This window comes from Amphibalanus amphitrite, unplaced genomic scaffold (assembly GCF_019059575.1).
Source record: "Amphibalanus amphitrite isolate SeventyFive unplaced genomic scaffold, NRLGWU_Aamphi_draft 000594F_arrow, whole genome shotgun sequence".
NCBI classification, from domain to species: Eukaryota; Metazoa; Arthropoda; class Thecostraca; order Balanomorpha; family Balanidae; genus Amphibalanus; species Amphibalanus amphitrite.
In genome coordinates this window covers 364,728-381,065 of record NW_024882088.1, presented here as the reverse complement: position 1 = coordinate 381,065, position 16,338 = coordinate 364,728, and the positions used below count along the sequence as shown (strand labels likewise).

Below are 16,338 nucleotides of genomic sequence, written 5' to 3'. Positions count from 1 at the left end.
ATTGGTGATCGTGCTTAATGCTGAAAGTCGCATGGAGAGGTGTTGTATAAGCCTTTCGAAGTTATGAACTTAGAAAAGGTTTCTATTTTTTCAGAGAGCTTCTGTGCATTTATCTCAACCTCCGTGCGAGTTGTCTTTCAGATGTTACGTTGAGCGTCTTTACCTATGCAATGTGTCACCTTGCCTACTGACACCCCGACCCCACATTCGCCGGCCAGTCAGCGCTGTATCTGACTCCCTCCCCCTCTCGCAGCTGTGGTGGAGACCCTGAAGAGTTTCGGCCGGTGGTTGTTCCCCGAGTCAGAGTCTGGTCATCGTGCCGCCGAGGACGACTCGGTCGTCAAACTGCCGCTACTCGCCGCCCCCGCCCCCGCCCCCGCCCACGCGAGCTCGCCCTAGACGGGCCGGACCCGCCGCCGCCGCCGCCGCCGCCCGGTGACGTCACTGTGACGTCATACTGTCCCGCCGACCGCAGGCCGCTCTGTTGATGTTGTGTTCTTTCTGTAGCGGTAACACTGACGCCACCAAAGTGATCGCGCTGCTGCGTGGTGGGCACTCATGTATTGATCTTAGTTGTACTGATAACTACTTATCGGAAACAAGCGGAACGCCGTGCTCTTTGCAGCAAACCAAAGAGCATGTCCAAAGCATGTTACCAAAGAGCATGTCCAAAGCATGTTACCAAAGAGTATGTCCAACGGTGAATCGACTTACAGACCGACAAGCACAGCACCGTTATTTCCTTGGCGGGCGGCTCTATTGGTGCTTGTGAAAGCGCACAGTAAAAGCGTAGCATCACTTTACCACCTTCCCTTGAGAAATGCCAGAAAAAAGTTACTGATTACCCTTCTCAGACCTTTCCCGGGCAACATTCAGAGCCCCTGCGATGTGGAGTGTGTCTATCCCTCTTCTCTAATACGGTTTCCGGGTGGGGTGAGACAATCCCCCCGGGCTCCCCCCCCCCCTGTATCAGGAGACAGTCCCACTCCCAATTCCGGTCACTGATCACCCGAAGGAGGCAATGACGTTTGGATGGTCCGCAACGAGTTCCGACTGCCCCGATCAGCTCGTTGGCTCATCAGCGTCGCAAATTGGATTAATGGCGACCCACGCCTTGTGCAATCGGAAGAGGAATTCCTCGCCAATGATCTCTCAGCAGTGATAGTTTTTTTCTAGGATGTTTTTTATTAGTAAAGCCCTTGTTACAACCTGTGTCCATCAGTTGTGCGCTTTTATCTTCGTATTTTATGTATGTTCGTTCTGTTTGCTTGCCTCTTGATGCCGGGAGTAACAACATTCAATGCTTGTATTTTATGGGACGGATCAAACTTCAGCAAACTAAAAGGGTATAACCTACGGAAAAGGAGACGACGCACCGTAAACTGTAGATCAAGAATGCTTGCGAAGCGAAATGCGCTCAACGGTTCCCTACTACGAACGTTTTCTGAAGGTAGTGTGGACATATGATGTCGCGAGCAGCTTTCAAGGCTGCTGGATGAGCTTGTCATGCTGCGGGATAATCACACATATCACTGGGCTGTCCCCGGACAGTGCGCTGTCCTTGCTATGTCTCTCTGTGTATTGTGCTATATGCTGTTAAAGCGTTCGTGATTGTGCAGGCGGTACAGTAACGATCTTCCTCCCGTAGGTAGTTTTAGATCGCTGAAAGTGAACTCTTGTTCATTCCACCTCCGAAAACATCATTCAATGCTACTGTGTATAGTCTTGTAATGCTTTCTATACAGAGGGAAGATTGTCACTGTACCGTCTTATCCTTGTGAGTCGATGAACGAAACATATCCCCAACATATCACGTGCGACAGGCGGAGTGCTCTCCCCGTCTCAGCAGACATATCATGTCGTGTGAGGCCGTGCCCGTTTTGCACTGAGAGCGCGTCTGTTTGTCTGTCTGTCTGTCAGCGTGGGCCGCGAGTGGCTGGCGCGGCCCAGGGCGAGTCGCTTTGACGCCGACGTTTCGTGACGTGTCTGAACGTGGCAGGACGTGTCGGGACGTGACAGGACGTTAGCAAACCGTCTCCGTGACGAGGGTTTGTGCCGGAGCTCTGTTGAAAATAGATAAAATGCCCTTAGCCCAACAACATCCCGAAACATGAGACGAGATAGGTATCGTCAGGAAGCAGTGCGTAACAGCTGGACGTGACTGTCTGCTCTAACATCACTTTCGGATTCCCAGAATGCGGGCGGTCAAACGCACTGACGCCAGGCACGGGGTACACCTCTGAACGTCAATGTTGTGGGTGCTTTGAAAATAAACGTTCATTTGGCAGAGGCAACGCCTGGTTTCGGCGAGGACTGAAGTGGACTGCGAAAAGAACTGCTGGGATCTTGCGAAGTTTCTCAGGGCAGAAAGTTGGGGAGACCTGCCCGAAAACTTTTTTGAGTTTTGAGGGCTAACGCCTATCAAAACTCATGTCTGCCAGCCAGTCCCTAACTGGCAAAGCCGCTTCGAGTTCCGGTCCGCCCAAGCTCTGCAGGACGGGCTCCCGAACAAGGATCTGTTAGAAGCGGATCTGTTGGAAGAGGATCTGTTAGAAGCATACCAAATCGGGCCCTGCCAGCGGGTTGCTATCGAGCCGGTTTCCACCTGAGCTCCACTCCGAGTACCAATCATGTGTCTTTACCTAACCTTTGCTAGCCCCGCAATGTTCTGATTCCGGAGGCACCATCTTTGTCTGGGAACTAATGTTCGCATTTCTTCGCCAGGCACGGGCACCGTCCACCATTTTATGTTCACCGCCGTCCCACGTCATCAAATCTGGTCACCAAGCTTTCACGATAACCCTAAAAGCATTTTATCGTCTCGGCCATCGCATTTCATCTCCAACCTTTGTCCGCATCTCACCGCGGGGCTCGTATCCGGGAGGTCGAGTGGCAAAGTTGCACACTTGGCGCGGGGCGCATGGGAACGCCGCCAGGCAAAGTGGCGCGACGGCGGCCGATACGGCGCAAACTTCTGGCCACTGGCGTCCCTCTCGACGGGCGTTTCGCGGCGCGGTCGGTGCGAAAATGCCGCAGCGTTCCCGGGTCACGGAGGTCGGCCGGTCGCTGTACAGCCGCTGAGTTTATGGTCGAGTCAACCCTGTCTACCCACGCTTCTGTTGCTGCTCTCGCTGTTGCTACTGAAAGCAGAGGACTGACGCACAATCATTGTGGGAAGTTATCAGAAGCCAGTAAGCAAAAAAAAAAACGAATTTCAGGATAAGGTACGATTGGTGATAAGAACGACACTTCATTAGGTTCAGCTTTATAACTTATTATTTGACTAATAAGTGTTGCGTCGTCCATCTTCTTACTACTTTTCATCTGATCCATCGGATCATTACGTCGCATTGTTAAGTCAGTCAGCTTATGACGCAAATATATATTATTCGAACCGGACGATTCCTTTGTCGATAGTTGGAGCTTAGCCGAAGATTGGAAGAACAATGCTGGAATTATCCAGAGGCTTAGCATACGCAAGAAGCGTAACGAATTAGACCTATATACTGAGCCGAAAGGTAACTAAGCTAGATAGCGAGTGCAACCGCCTTAGCTTAGTAGAGAACTTAGCTCGAGAGGCTATGACGCTCTCAGAACGCGGATGAATATGCCTCGCCTAAGTCAGGCGAAGTCAGGCCTAGTAAGGACCCGCTTTAGCGTGACTACTATAATAGATCGTAGCTTACAGCGGTCTGGCTGAAGAGGCTCTGTTTAGACTGTTTAGACGGCGTGTGTTCGGTACGGTCGTGCAAAAGTGCAAAGGTCCAGTTCAATAGACCCGCCAATGTCAGAAAAGATCGATTGGTCGGGTTCGGTCAGATCCGGTTCGGTAGGCCTTTTAGGACACGGCTGGTTTGATGTGAGCCGTGCTGAATAGGCTGGCGTCCGGCTGCACTTTGTTTTCTTAGTCCCCGATACAAGAAGAAGCAATGCGTCTAACTCGGCCTCTAAGTAGTCCTATGACCAACCCACTCTGTCCTATGGCGATAACTTCATCACAAATCCATTAAAATTTGCATAAACATATCAAAGCCTTTTGTGTGTACGGAAGCATGTGAACAGATTGGAGTAGGACACATCCCGTGCTATCCCAACAAGTTCGATGCACAGGACTCTGCTACCTGCTGAAAAGCTCACCTGCCCCCCCCCCCTCCCCCACATCTCCAAACAGAACGGACATGAACATCATATGTATTGGGTAGCCCCTACCATAGTACCACAGTAGCCAGTGCCAAGTCACAGTTCTGTATGATACATAAACATGACACATCACATTATACACACTCGGCACCTTCCAGCGAACAGCAACAATGCACATTGGACTAGTTAATACTCTAGCGCGATAAGATCTTGTGACCGGCAGAGGCCATATGGAATGTGTATCGGTGCCGTGGCCAGCCCTCGCTGACGAGCCGTTCGGGCCCCAACCTGGACACCACACGCAACACAACACAGTACAATACGGACGCCAGAATAGCATACAATAGCACGAATCGATCTCCCGGCGGCTGATACACACTGAAACGGCCCCGGCCCCGGGCCGCTCGGCTCCAGGGAGAGCCAATGGACCAAACAGCCGCGGCTAGACGGACCCGGGTCCGGACCCGAGCCCTCGTCCGGATACCGGACACACACAGCCCACCGCACCAGCCCCGGCACCAACCGCACCACCGTGGGCACCACTAGGAGCACCATGGCGGCACCAGTTCGGACACCACTTTGGGCACCACTCCAGGCAGTGTCCGCCAGTGCAGAATCCGCCCAGCCCAGGCTCACTCCTCCAGGCACGGGACTCGAACCTTACGGAAAGAAGCAGACACAGTAGTAGCGATAAGGGTAGCGCACGGCCTCCACTCTAACGCCTCTGATGTGTCAGTGACACGTGTTCGACTGTCAATGAAAGTGCAGTCCGTGACACGCCATGTGACACAGTCAGTTCAGTCGACAGTCGCTGCGACACTGACACGGCCCTGACGGCTGGTCTGTGTAAATTGCAATGCAGGGCTCGACCGTTCAGCTGCCACGGAGGCAGAAAACGGCCCCAGCGGATCAGAATCGCAGTCCGTCAGCGTTGGACCGTCTCCACGCAGTGGCACACGCCCCACGACTCGACAGGGCACTGCCCGCTCCCATGCCTCTTTCTCTCTCCACTTGTATGCATTTGTCTGGTGGACCTGGTACTGGAGACGGACTCGTCCCAGTCCATGGTTGGCAGGTAGTGACTCTTGGATCGACTCCCGTTCCAGCGGAGGAGTCACCGACTCCTTACACCTGGCTCCCGGGTTCCTCGGCGGTTTTCTGACTCGTTCACCCTCGTCTCTGGGGTCCCTCTGTGGTATTCTGACTTCTTACACCTGGCTCTCGGGTCCCTCTGCGACGTGTCTGAACGACTCTCGCAGGCTGGTCAGCTGCAGGCCACACAGGTGGCCATACACCTTGTTGTACCACTCTGGGGAGCAGCCCCTGTGAAAGAAGAAAGACGTCAGTTAGTGACGGATTCACTTAGTCTCGGTTAGATATGGACGATGTAGCATCAGTAGCCTAGCGGCAGAGGATGTATAAATGCGATAAACTTGGTATGATGCCTCACTGAATTCAAAATGACTCTAAAATAGCGATCTTTTCCGAACTCCTTAGCTATGCAAATCATTTGCGGTTCCACACATTACAGGAATATTCCATTTGAATGCATCACTGGAAAGGAAGATATGCTTACATAAGCACAACCTTCCTACCAGTGTCCGAAATCATATTTATGTATTCCCGTTACAAAGCAGAGTGCGGGGTGGGGCGACCCGCCACCTGCCACAGCTGCTAGTGTGGGATCGATCACCGGACGACCGCCCATCGGTCCGCCTCTAACACGAATCCTGCCCACGCCGGCCCAGACGAGGGCCATTCCACGGTGAGAGGACATTTCGGACGGCTCAGCGCCGACTATATATCCTGTGATAGACGACACTACATCAGGTCCGCACCGGTCGGCGGCCATTCGGCTCCCACGCGTCCCAGCGGACCGCGGATTTATCATCATATCACCATAAGAGAGCCAACTGAGCCCAATAGCTCCCGGAAGCGTCGCCGACACAGCTTCGGCTCTCTCTCTCTCTCTCTCTCTCTCTCTCTCTCTCTCTCTCTCTCTCTCCTCCCGATTTTCTCAGATCTCTTGAAAACCCTTGTAAAGCTCTTAGAAGCCCACAAGAGGCGTCTTATTTCATCCGGTCATCTTCCCTCCCGCTCGCTCGGTTACCACAGACCACTGTCTCGCTCACTGGAGGTCACAGGTCACCAGAAAGGTCACCTGACGGCTGACCTCTGACACTAACCTGTGGTCGGCGCGGGAGAAGTGGGTGACACGCGACTTTCCAGCGCCGCACGGCTCAATCAGGTACCGGGAGGCGAGCACCACACCGCGCCGGCCGCCGGGCTGGACCGGAGAATCTGCGGAGGGAGACACTGTGGTCAGAGGGAGGGCTCACCACGGGGGAGGGCTTGAATTAACACCGGCAGAAAGTGGAACACCCAACTGGCTGGTAAATGGGTGCTAACCAGAGCCCTGACCCTGAACAAGAGCTGAACTGGGACACATCGCCATCACCAAACTCTTGCGATCGAACTGTAGTCGAGCACGGTAAATCGTGCGATGTGATGGACTTATCAAAGGCTTTAACAACTCAACAGTGCGCCATTGGCAGCACATTGTGCCATCAGAGATCGTAATGGGGGCTGCGTGCAGCGCTCTAATATGTCAATCACAGGTAGATGGAGATCGATTATATTAACTACAAGCTCAATAAGGCTACGCCAGTCTACCTATGTTGTCTATCGAAACCGTCCAATCACGACACATTCACAAGGCCTAACACAGCGAAAGTGGAAAATCATGTCTGGCGTCGATGAGGTGATGGCAATTTTATCGCTAACAAATTGACGAACCCTGTTTTATGCCTAGCTTCACAGGCTCGGCTGAAAAGTTGCGGAAAACTAGCGTGCGGCGGGCGCATTTCTGGCGGCGGCTCGGCTGAAGGCTCAGCATCGGCTCAGCGACGGCGGCAGACATTTCAAACCCGTTGAATAATGAACTCGGCACGACGGGTGACACCGAGCCGGCGGCCGACACGGCTCAGGGGAGTTACCACGGGGCGGTCCCGTATATTCACTCACCAGGCCCGTAAAACATGGATATTTCTCGGAAATTCAGTGTCACACCAGTCACCAGGCCTTACTCTCTATATAACCACCCGACCCACTCTGTTCTACGTCGATGGACTCACCTGGGTGCTCCACAGACGTCTCGACGACAGCGCAGGCGCCCCGCGGCAGGTCCGAGCGCCAGGCGCGCAGCACGCAGTACTCTGTGACAGGCAGCGGCTCGACGGCTGACACGGCGTACTGGAACACCTCGGCGTCCGCCGCCAGCCGCTCCACCACGCGCCACTTGACCAGCCGCAGGTCGTAAGCGTGCCTCTGGCGCAGCAGGCGGTGCAGCACCTCGGCCGGCGGCGCCTCCAGCTCGACCCCGGCGCGCCACAGCCGCAGCTGGTGGCCGTCGCCCACCTTACGGTAGGCCAGGTCGAGGCCCGGGTCGTCGGCTGTGACCGTCACCCAGCCGCGGGGCCGGTCGCGCGCCTCCCGCAGCAGGGCGGCGCAGCAGGCGTCTGTGTAGGCGCGCCAGCTGCCCGGCTGCTCCTCGGTGCCCAGCGCGGGCAGCGCCACCGGCTGCGACACGTCCAGGTAGGAGAACCGGCAGCCGGACAGCAGGTCCTCGGGCAGGCAGAACAGCGCCTCCGACTGCCGGGCGAATAGATAGAGACGTCAATAAATTGGCGGTGGAACGGGGAACGGCCGGCCAACGCACAACGGCTGGCCCTTTACCACTGAGAGTGACAATTCAAATGCCTACTCCAGCACGCAAACAAGACAATAAATACGTGAAATATGAATAATCCAGCGGCACTGTTCACGTTAAAATTGCCGTTGAGAATATCCTATCATTTCCATCCTTATTCAACAAACGCAGACCAGAGGTATTCGACCCACCTGTCGGATGAGCGCGGCCAGACACTCGTGCGCGGCACGGTTCTCGTTGAGCTCGCGCTGGTCGGGCACCCCTGCGCGGCGCGTGCGGCGCGGCGAGGCGGACGCGGAGCGCTGTGAGGTGACGGAGAACACGGAGGGCGCCAGGCAGACGGCCAGGTTGTGCGCCGTCATCTGGTTGACGTAGGATGCGGCGGCCACGTCCGAGAGGAAGGCCAGCAGGGTCTGGAGGGCCAGCCGCGACTCGTCCGGCATCAGCAGCAGGGCGCACTTGGTGGCCTCCAGCCGCAGCCCGGACGGAACGTCTGTAAAGCGGAGGGAGGGGCGGGTTAGAAGCTGTGGAGCAGAGGGAGGGTTAATTAGAAATTAACGAGTTATGGTAAGGGAGGCAAGACAGACCACGGAAGGGAGAGGATAAAAAAGACACTGGCCGGAGGCGTATCAGAAGGGAGGTTATATCGATCATAGGGTGGACACTGGACAGGTCATGTATGGGTCAATGGTTAAGTAACATAAAAGGATAAAGGCTAGAAGTCCCGGGGAGGGACATTTGTTCAGACAGACAAACACAACAACGACCTATAAAACCCCACCAGCCATTTCACAGCAGCACTGGCCTAACACAAATGAAATGAAACTCCCTATTCGATCGCTCCGGCGGGCGGCACCGAAACATCGCGTGTCAACACAGACAGGCCGCTGCCGGTGCCGCTCAAATATCCATTAGGTAGATTGGCGATAAGCTCATTTATAACATAGGCAATACGCCCATTGCCACCATTGTGTTTTCATAACCCTTCAACATCCCCTACCATCCCCATTGCGTGAGTTCTTGGTCCGCTCATCAATACTAACGCCCTATCTCATAAAATAACACCGAACGTTTTCCAGCCACATACACTTACACTGATAGATGGCGATCAGGATCTCGGAGATCTTGTGCGTGAGCAGCACCTCTGGCAGCTCCCTGAAGTACTGTTTGATCATGTCGGCCACGTCGTACGCCTGGTGATCGTCAAACGGCAGCGGTTCGTCGCCGTCGGCAGCCTCGCACATCTCACGGACCTTCTGGATCCGCGAGCGCACGCCAGACTTGCGAAACAGGCCCACCTAGGAGAGGAGGGGGAGGGGTTGTAACGACCTCCGACACGGCCGGCAGTTATTGGGCGGGGACTGGGGGGGGGGGGGTACGTACCTACTTATCAACTGACTAGCGCAGGGTGGAATATGCTACTCAAGACTGAAAGTAATTAACATTAAAGCGCAACATTTCAGCACAGTTTGTTCTCAGGTATTCCCAGGAAGCTCTGCACCGTGGGACGTCGAATCAATGCAGTGGCACATTCCTCATCGCTCTACCTCGCTCCCGTCCTCTCTCCCACAGCTCAATCGACCGCCAATGCCCTCCATCATCTCTGCCGCCTCAACTCGCTGCCGCCGCGCCGGTGGGCTCGACTGCCCCGGGGCGGCATCGCTCATACCGGGGCCGGAACGCACCTGGGCCAATTGAAACCCATACACTCGATCTAGAGGATCTAAAGGGAGCCCATTCATCTGGTCCAAACGAAACCCATCCTACAGGTCTCAAGGAGAACACACCTGGGCCAAACGAACCCGCCCCCCCCCCCCCCCCCAACTGGTCCAAACGAAACTCATAAATACACCCGGTCTAAAGGCGAACCCGAAATTGAAACTCACCTGATCGAGGGCGTTCTTCCGCAGGTAGTCCATGGCGGCGACGATGGTCGGTGGCAGAGGGTGGCCACTACGGCGAGCCGTCACCGTCAGAGGAACACCAAACACCCGCCGGTCCCGGTAGTCGGGCACGCGGAACTTGCGCATGAACTTGGGGATGTCCCAGTTCCAGTTGGAGGACTTGGACGGACAGTGACGCTCCATGGTCGCCGTAATCCTGAAATTGACGAGGATGTGATGTTAGTGATGAGTATGGCGGTGATGTAAAGATGACGTGAGCCAGTGATGGCTTGGGGATGACGTGAGCTTACATGATCAGAAATACACTAGCTTTGCGAGAAAATTTCCTCTCCTTACTAACATTTTAACGTTTTCACCTCACACCGTTCAAACGTCTCTATCCAAGTTTCTCCGACTCCCACTATTTTCCTCACGGCCGGCACGGCTGCGACAATGAATACCAAGAACCCGCGGCTGCGACCATCACTCATGCTTTAGTCGCGGTTTGATCTCCGTCCGCCGCACACGGCGAGCCCGCAGCGCCCGCACCGCCGCGGCCGCCCCCGCCGTGCAATCTCGCCGGTGATTTCTGGCTAAGCCACGTGACGGGGGCCCACACGGTTTCTCTGGGGACGCCGGCGACGGATGTACCGCAGCCGGCGCTCGGCACGGCGAATCACTAATGAAACACGGCGCCCGCAGCTGGCGGAGGAGCTAACGAAAACTGACGGCTTGGTGTCGGAGGACGGGACAGATTTGGATATTCGAGAGCGGGATCTCCTGGGAGAGAGCTGTAGTGACAGTGAGCTGGGACGGGCGTGTCAGGGGAGAGGAGAGAGGAAAGGTGACATATGTGAGCCACCGCGAGTGTCAGCAAGAACAGACAGCCTTGGAGTAATGGAGGCGTGTCGGTGGTAAAAACGACAGGAACGGGACAAAGCTCCAGAGAGCGTGGAGAGCCATCTGACTTCAGCACGGCTTGCTAATGTAATTCACCGCAATATGACCAGAATGATAGTAGCATAGTGCAAATGAAAGGAAATGATCACTGCAACGTTGCTGGATTATATCCCATGTGAGCATGAACTCAGCTAAGAATACCACACATCGTTTAAGCTAAAATGTAAATAAGGCATTGAGGTTGGATCATCCGACAAAATGCATCCATTATCAAACCATCTTGAAGAACGTTCTCAGAAGCTAAACCCACTGGGGTTTACCGTTCCCCGTACCGCCCACCTAAGACACCAGAGGGAAAACTACTCAAGATATCCACCGAACAAATCATCTCCGCCTGGCGTCTAATAATACCTACGTTCCAGTTCCCCAAACAGAACTCGCTCGCTGCCTGTCGCGCCGCCGGCGGTCGGAGGCTCACCTGAGGAGGGCGTGTTTCTTCAGCAGGGCGATCTGCCCGGAGGACAGCCGGGAGATGTGAGTGGGACAGATGGGGGCCGGCGCCGGCCGCGTGGTCAGCACGCCGCTGCCGCTCCGGTGAAAACTGTGCCAGCGCACCACGTTTGTGCTGGGGAAGGGAGAGAAAGGCGGGTCAGAAACCGTCGCTGAACGTCAGAGTTGTTAGGAGACTGAATATGTTGAACAGTTGAACACGGAATACACCAATCGAGCTTCCGAAAAGTTAGGCAGGAGCCCATCGAAATACGACTTGCGGGTCTGTTGTGCACCTTTGAAACGAAATTTTACGAAACAACACAATATCCAGCAGAAACGTACAGTAGCGGCGGAACACCTTCAATAAGGGGGGAGGGGGCACTGCCGACTTTTGGACCCATTCTTTCCATGCAACGTCCATAGGGCTAATGTTACAATGCCAAAATCAAAGGGGGGCACGGTGCCCCGGTGCCCTCCCCGTTCCGCCGCCTATGGAAACGTATGTACGGTGACTGGAGCAGCAGCGGCTAGCTCCAGCTACATCTACAAACACGTAAAGAAAGCGCCCCTTCACACCGCCGTCCACCACTGTACAGATGTCGCTGCGGTCGGCTCACCTGCGCGGCTTCTGTTCCTGGTCCGAGCCGGCGGTGGATGGCAGCGATCCCTCGGAGCTGTGGCTCACACTGGTATCACAGCTGCCCGATCGGCCGCGCGGCTCCACCGCCTGGATCTGCGGACTGGAGTTGGCGCGGGCGTCGCGCACGCCCGGGCTGGGAGGCGTACCCGGAGCGTCGTCATCGACATAGACCCGATTGTAGACGACGATCGGCGTGTTGTCGTAGGTGCTGACCCGGTGCCGGTCGGGCGTCTGAGGCGGGGGACACTGCGGAGGCAGGGGCCGCTCCATTGACTCCTTGCGCTTCAGTTTACCTGCCGGGGAATAACGACACGTCAGCGGGCGTGACATGGCATCATGGAGATAGGGGCGACACGTCAGAGGCGGTGGCAGTGTTGACATAGGACCGGTTTGGTGACCAGTCATAGTGATGGTTGAGATTAGGGGCGACGTGTATTGTCATCAACCGCAGACTGACCGACTGGCACGGGTGAGCAATACCGTGATTAATGACTCTACCGAGAAAAATCATTTCACGAAGCTTCTCAATTATCTCAACACCTGACCAAACGAGAAAACCACCCAAACTTACTCTGCAGCTTCCTGCGGTAGCCCTGGCTCTCTTTGCCCATATTCAGACTGCTGGACCTCCATCCAGCTCCGTGTGACGATCCGACCCTCAGACTTCCACCTCTGTGTCGACTCAGCTTGGGCGAGCTCGTCTGCAGAAAGTCCACGGTGTCCGAGCCGTCGCACACGTTACTGTTGGCGTCTTTGGCCGGTTTCCCGGGCGTGGCGAGCGCTCGGAACAGCGGCGGCGAGTGCTCGCCGTCCGAGAGGGCGCCGCTGTCGTCCCGGGCCGGCCGCGCCGTCCGCGGCGATCCGCTCGCGTCCGACGCAGAGAAATACGACGACGAGTCGTCGCGCGGCGCCTTCTGAGCGCGTTTCCTGCGCGCGCGGAGGCTCTCCATGCGGCGCAGGATGCCGTCCTGGAGCCGCTCCCGGCCGCTGCGCCGCTCCGGCACCGTGCCGCCGACGCTAGAGTCCGAGTTGAGTGTGCTGTTGGAGCTGGCGCTGGGCGGACTGGCGGCGGCCGGCGCCGGCGGCACTGCCTGGTGACGCCGCCAGCGCTGCGAGTGGCGCAGGTACGACCAATTCTCACTGATGGCGCGCGACTCATCGTCGTCACTCTCCTCACCCTGAAACGGACAGAGGGTGGCCGGTTAGGTCATGTGCCTCAGCCTGAGTGAGGCTGGGAAGCGAGGAAAGTGAATAGATTAACTGATGAGATCGAGACATATCACATATGAGGGATGAATTCAAGGATAGCCGTGAATTAATGTGACAATGAGATTCGGTTTCAATTAATTAATCTGGTTAATCAGAGCTACATAACTCAAGGAAAATGAGCATCAAGAGTGAAAGGAACAAAAGAATAAGCCGGAGTGAGACGGTGAAAACTGAAAGCGGTGGGTGACCCCTGACAAAAGTCACTCTGAGGTTCCTGAATGGAAAACTAACACAAAGGGATTAACAGGTGAAGCCATGGACACTAGACAGACAGTGAACGGTTACTTTTCCACTGCAGTGAGACAGGCGATAACGAACAGCTGCCGGGTACTGGCCTGGCGAAAGCCGTCGCTCAGCCGCAGCCCTGCACCACTATGACGCATCAAAGTCGGTCTCCGCGCCGAGAAAAAAAGACCTAGCGACGGGTTTATGTCCAGAAGACAGCTTTCATCATAAATCCAGAAAAAGCGTTGATGAAAGCTAATGAATCACAATTCCTGAGAGCCTGTCCACTTGGCTGAAGTATTTTGACTCATAACCGGCCGTATAACGCACGCATTTTCTCCGTAATTATACCCACGCAGCGGCGCAACGCCAGACTTATCTGGCAATTAGCTTCACAATTGAGATAATGTTATAAAACAGCCGTCAGCGTCTTTCAGCCCGCTTATCACGGAACAATCGTGCCAGACGGCGCAAGAAGTCGGCAAGACCTGGGAACAGCCAGTCACGCCAGGCAATTTTCACTGGCGCAAATCGGTCGGACAGCCTTGCCGCGCGGTGCCGCTCGGGATATCGAACAAAACAGGCCACTATACCTGGCGTGTGACCGGCCCTGCACGAGACAGCCGCTAGCGCTAACGCGAGCGGGTAGAGCACGAGGTCACCGTGCAGCGGCGCCGCTCTGCCTCGAATTACTGGGGCGGAGCGGCGTGCCGTGGCGCGTGGTTCCGGGCCCCGCGGCAGTCTCCACAGTGGCGGCCGAACAATGGCCGCTATGGTGCTGCACTGTGTGGCACAGGCCGGCTGCAGCTCCCGGCCGTGGCGGCATCCCATCGGCCGGACTGCGGCTTCCGGCCGCCGCAGTCACATGTAAATGGAGCAGCTTCGCTTTATAGTCAGACCATGAGAGTGCGCGGACACGCGACCACCTTCCGTCCCCCGCTGTGTCCGTCGCTGTCGGCGGCTCAGGATGTGAGGGGACACGGGATCCGTCCCCGCTGAATAAGACGCTGACGAGGCAGTGTCGTCCGCCCATTGAGGTCCGGCCGGTCCCGTGTCGGCCAGGTGACAATACCGTGACACCGGTAACACTCGGTGTGGGTACAGCCGCACCTGGCGACCATTCAGGAAAACAGCCGCTGAGGACAGGACAGGCGGCACGCGACCCTCCCTCCCCTCCTCCGCTCTGCACTTGAGCCGATTAGCTGTGTCGGGGCCACTCCAGGACCCTCCAGCAGCGGAGGACGGCACTCGGCGAGGGTCGCTGCTCGCTGTCCACTGTACGGCACCGAGGCGACTCGCTCGATTGGAGAGCCATTCAGGGACTAATATAGCGCGGTCTGGCATTGAGACGGATCGCCCTGGGAACGAGCGAGCTCCCGGCGCCCACCCACAGCGCGCGACAAAACGAACACCGCTCTGCTCGCGCCCAACACGGATAAAGGCGGATCTACGAGTGTAGGACAGGCAGTTTCTCCTCAGATCCAGTTAGCGATCACATCTGGACACGGTTTTCGCCAGTCTGAAAGCGTAACGACCAATGACTGCTCGCGCCTAATGAGTTAATTTTTGCAAGCGGCCCCATTGTCAGAAGTGGTTATCACTGACAGTGAAGTGTTGCAGAACGAACGAGCAGTGAATGCTCATTGGCAATCAATTGGTCAACCGGAGACCTGCAGTGCAGAGCGAGAGGCGGAGGCGGCAGTTGCGCCGGCACCGGTCCGGTGACGGTAACAGCCCGTCCTCGGCGCGTTCCTGGTATTCCAGCGCGGGCCTGAAATCCGATGACACACCGCTCCATATGCGGAGCTCGGGTGCTGATATGACTCAGCCGCCACTTTACCTCCAGTTGTCCAGCTGAGCCACAAACACGATCGACGTGGAGCCGCTCGGAAACCATCAGTTGCCGATCGGCACGCTACATCACAGCACAGGTGGAGTTTGGAGCTGAGCTCATCCGGCGCCCAGCACCAGTGACTCAGGGCTCGCTGATCGCTGCGATGGGCAGCGCCACATGTTGTAACGCACCGGTAATGCAGGCTCCTCCCCTTCGATATTCAAATAGCCTCCGATGACATCATACCGATCCTCCGATACTCCGAGCGGTCACTCCGTCCGTCCGCAGCTGTCTCTGCCGACCGGTTCATCTCAGTCGTCCGTCCGTCTCTGCAGCTTCTTCCGTCTCCGTTTTTTTTTTTTTACTGCTGACATATCTGACATTCCGGGATTCGACTCGGACAGAAGCTTGTCGTAAATGTCACTTACCACCGAGATGTCCGTACCGCCGGCGGCCCAGCAACAGCTTCAAACTCTCTGTGAATTAGCCGCCAGAGACCGCCCAGGCCGGGCGGTGAGCGGATCCGCTCGGCCATCACAGCCGCCGCCGGAGCCCGCGGAGTCTCATCCTCGGGCTGACTCAGCCCCGGTCCCGGCTGACCCGCCCGTGCCCATCCGGTAACACCTACTATGGATACTATGACCGACCGCCGGTCTCACAGTGCCCCGCCCCTCCCCGTCCCTCCCCGCCCGACTGGTTCCTCTGAAGGCGAGTTGCCGCCCTGCCGTGACCGCTCATAGCCGAGCTGAGCTACGAGGGCGGCGCGGCGGCGCGTTTCAAAGCGCAGCGAGCGCTCGGCGCGCACGCACACACGCACACGCGTCGGATCGCGATCTCCACTTGCGATTTTCGCAAGCTGATCAGTTGGAGATTAGCTGCACAGAAAGGAAACTGCTGAAACGTTCTCCGCCTAGTCCTCGCAGCGGGGAAGCCAATCAGCTTCAATTTCTTTGCAGTCAGACGCGTAGGGAGATCCGTTTGGCGCCCCGCAGGCCTCAAACGCAGGGTCTGGACGGGCGCTGGGGGCTCCGGACCCTCCCAGAGAGCGCTGAGGCAGAGGTTTCAGGGAGGGGCCTCACAGCTTCCTCCGTGGCTCGGTTGACGACCTTGTGGTCATTCGAGCCCGCCTGATCGGGTGGGATAGGTCGAAGTCGAGTTGTATCGAGTCTGAGGCGCATCGGGAGGCTGAATCACACCCAGATCGGGTGGTGATTCTCGGCAGAGGGGCTGATATTCCAGGCAGCCG

At 56.4% G+C, this 16,338-nt stretch overlaps 2 protein-coding genes across 4 annotated transcripts in view; one reads left to right on the top strand and one right to left on the bottom strand.

Annotated features, from left to right (window-relative positions):
- The window catches only part of LOC122394485 (tiggy-winkle hedgehog protein-like), a 32,529-nt gene extending 30,418 nt beyond the window's left edge, over positions 1–2,111 (top strand). Inside the window, exon 7 of the mRNA XM_043391377.1 lies at positions 254–2,111. Within this exon, the coding sequence (XP_043247312.1) occupies positions 254–399 (146 nt within the window). The 3' untranslated portion in view covers positions 400–2,111. The remainder of the gene's footprint in view (positions 1–253) is intronic.
- A 2,066-nt stretch (positions 2,112–4,177) lies between these two features.
- LOC122394480 (stAR-related lipid transfer protein 13-like) overlaps positions 4,178–16,338 on the bottom strand; it is a 66,794-nt gene continuing 54,633 nt past the window's right edge. For all 3 annotated transcript variants that reach the window (XM_043391369.1, XM_043391368.1, XM_043391370.1), the window contains 9 exons: positions 12,336–12,942; positions 11,742–12,057; positions 11,111–11,257; positions 9,736–9,949; positions 8,943–9,147; positions 8,041–8,342; positions 7,275–7,791; positions 6,327–6,441; positions 4,178–5,463 (listed from right to left, as the gene is read on the bottom strand). In XM_043391369.1, the coding sequence (XP_043247304.1) occupies positions 5,349–5,463; positions 6,327–6,441; positions 7,275–7,791; positions 8,041–8,342; positions 8,943–9,147; positions 9,736–9,949; positions 11,111–11,257; positions 11,742–12,057; positions 12,336–12,942 (2,538 nt within the window). In that variant the 3' untranslated portion in view covers positions 4,178–5,348. The remainder of the gene's footprint in view (positions 5,464–6,326; positions 6,442–7,274; positions 7,792–8,040; positions 8,343–8,942; positions 9,148–9,735; positions 9,950–11,110; positions 11,258–11,741; positions 12,058–12,335; positions 12,943–16,338) is intronic.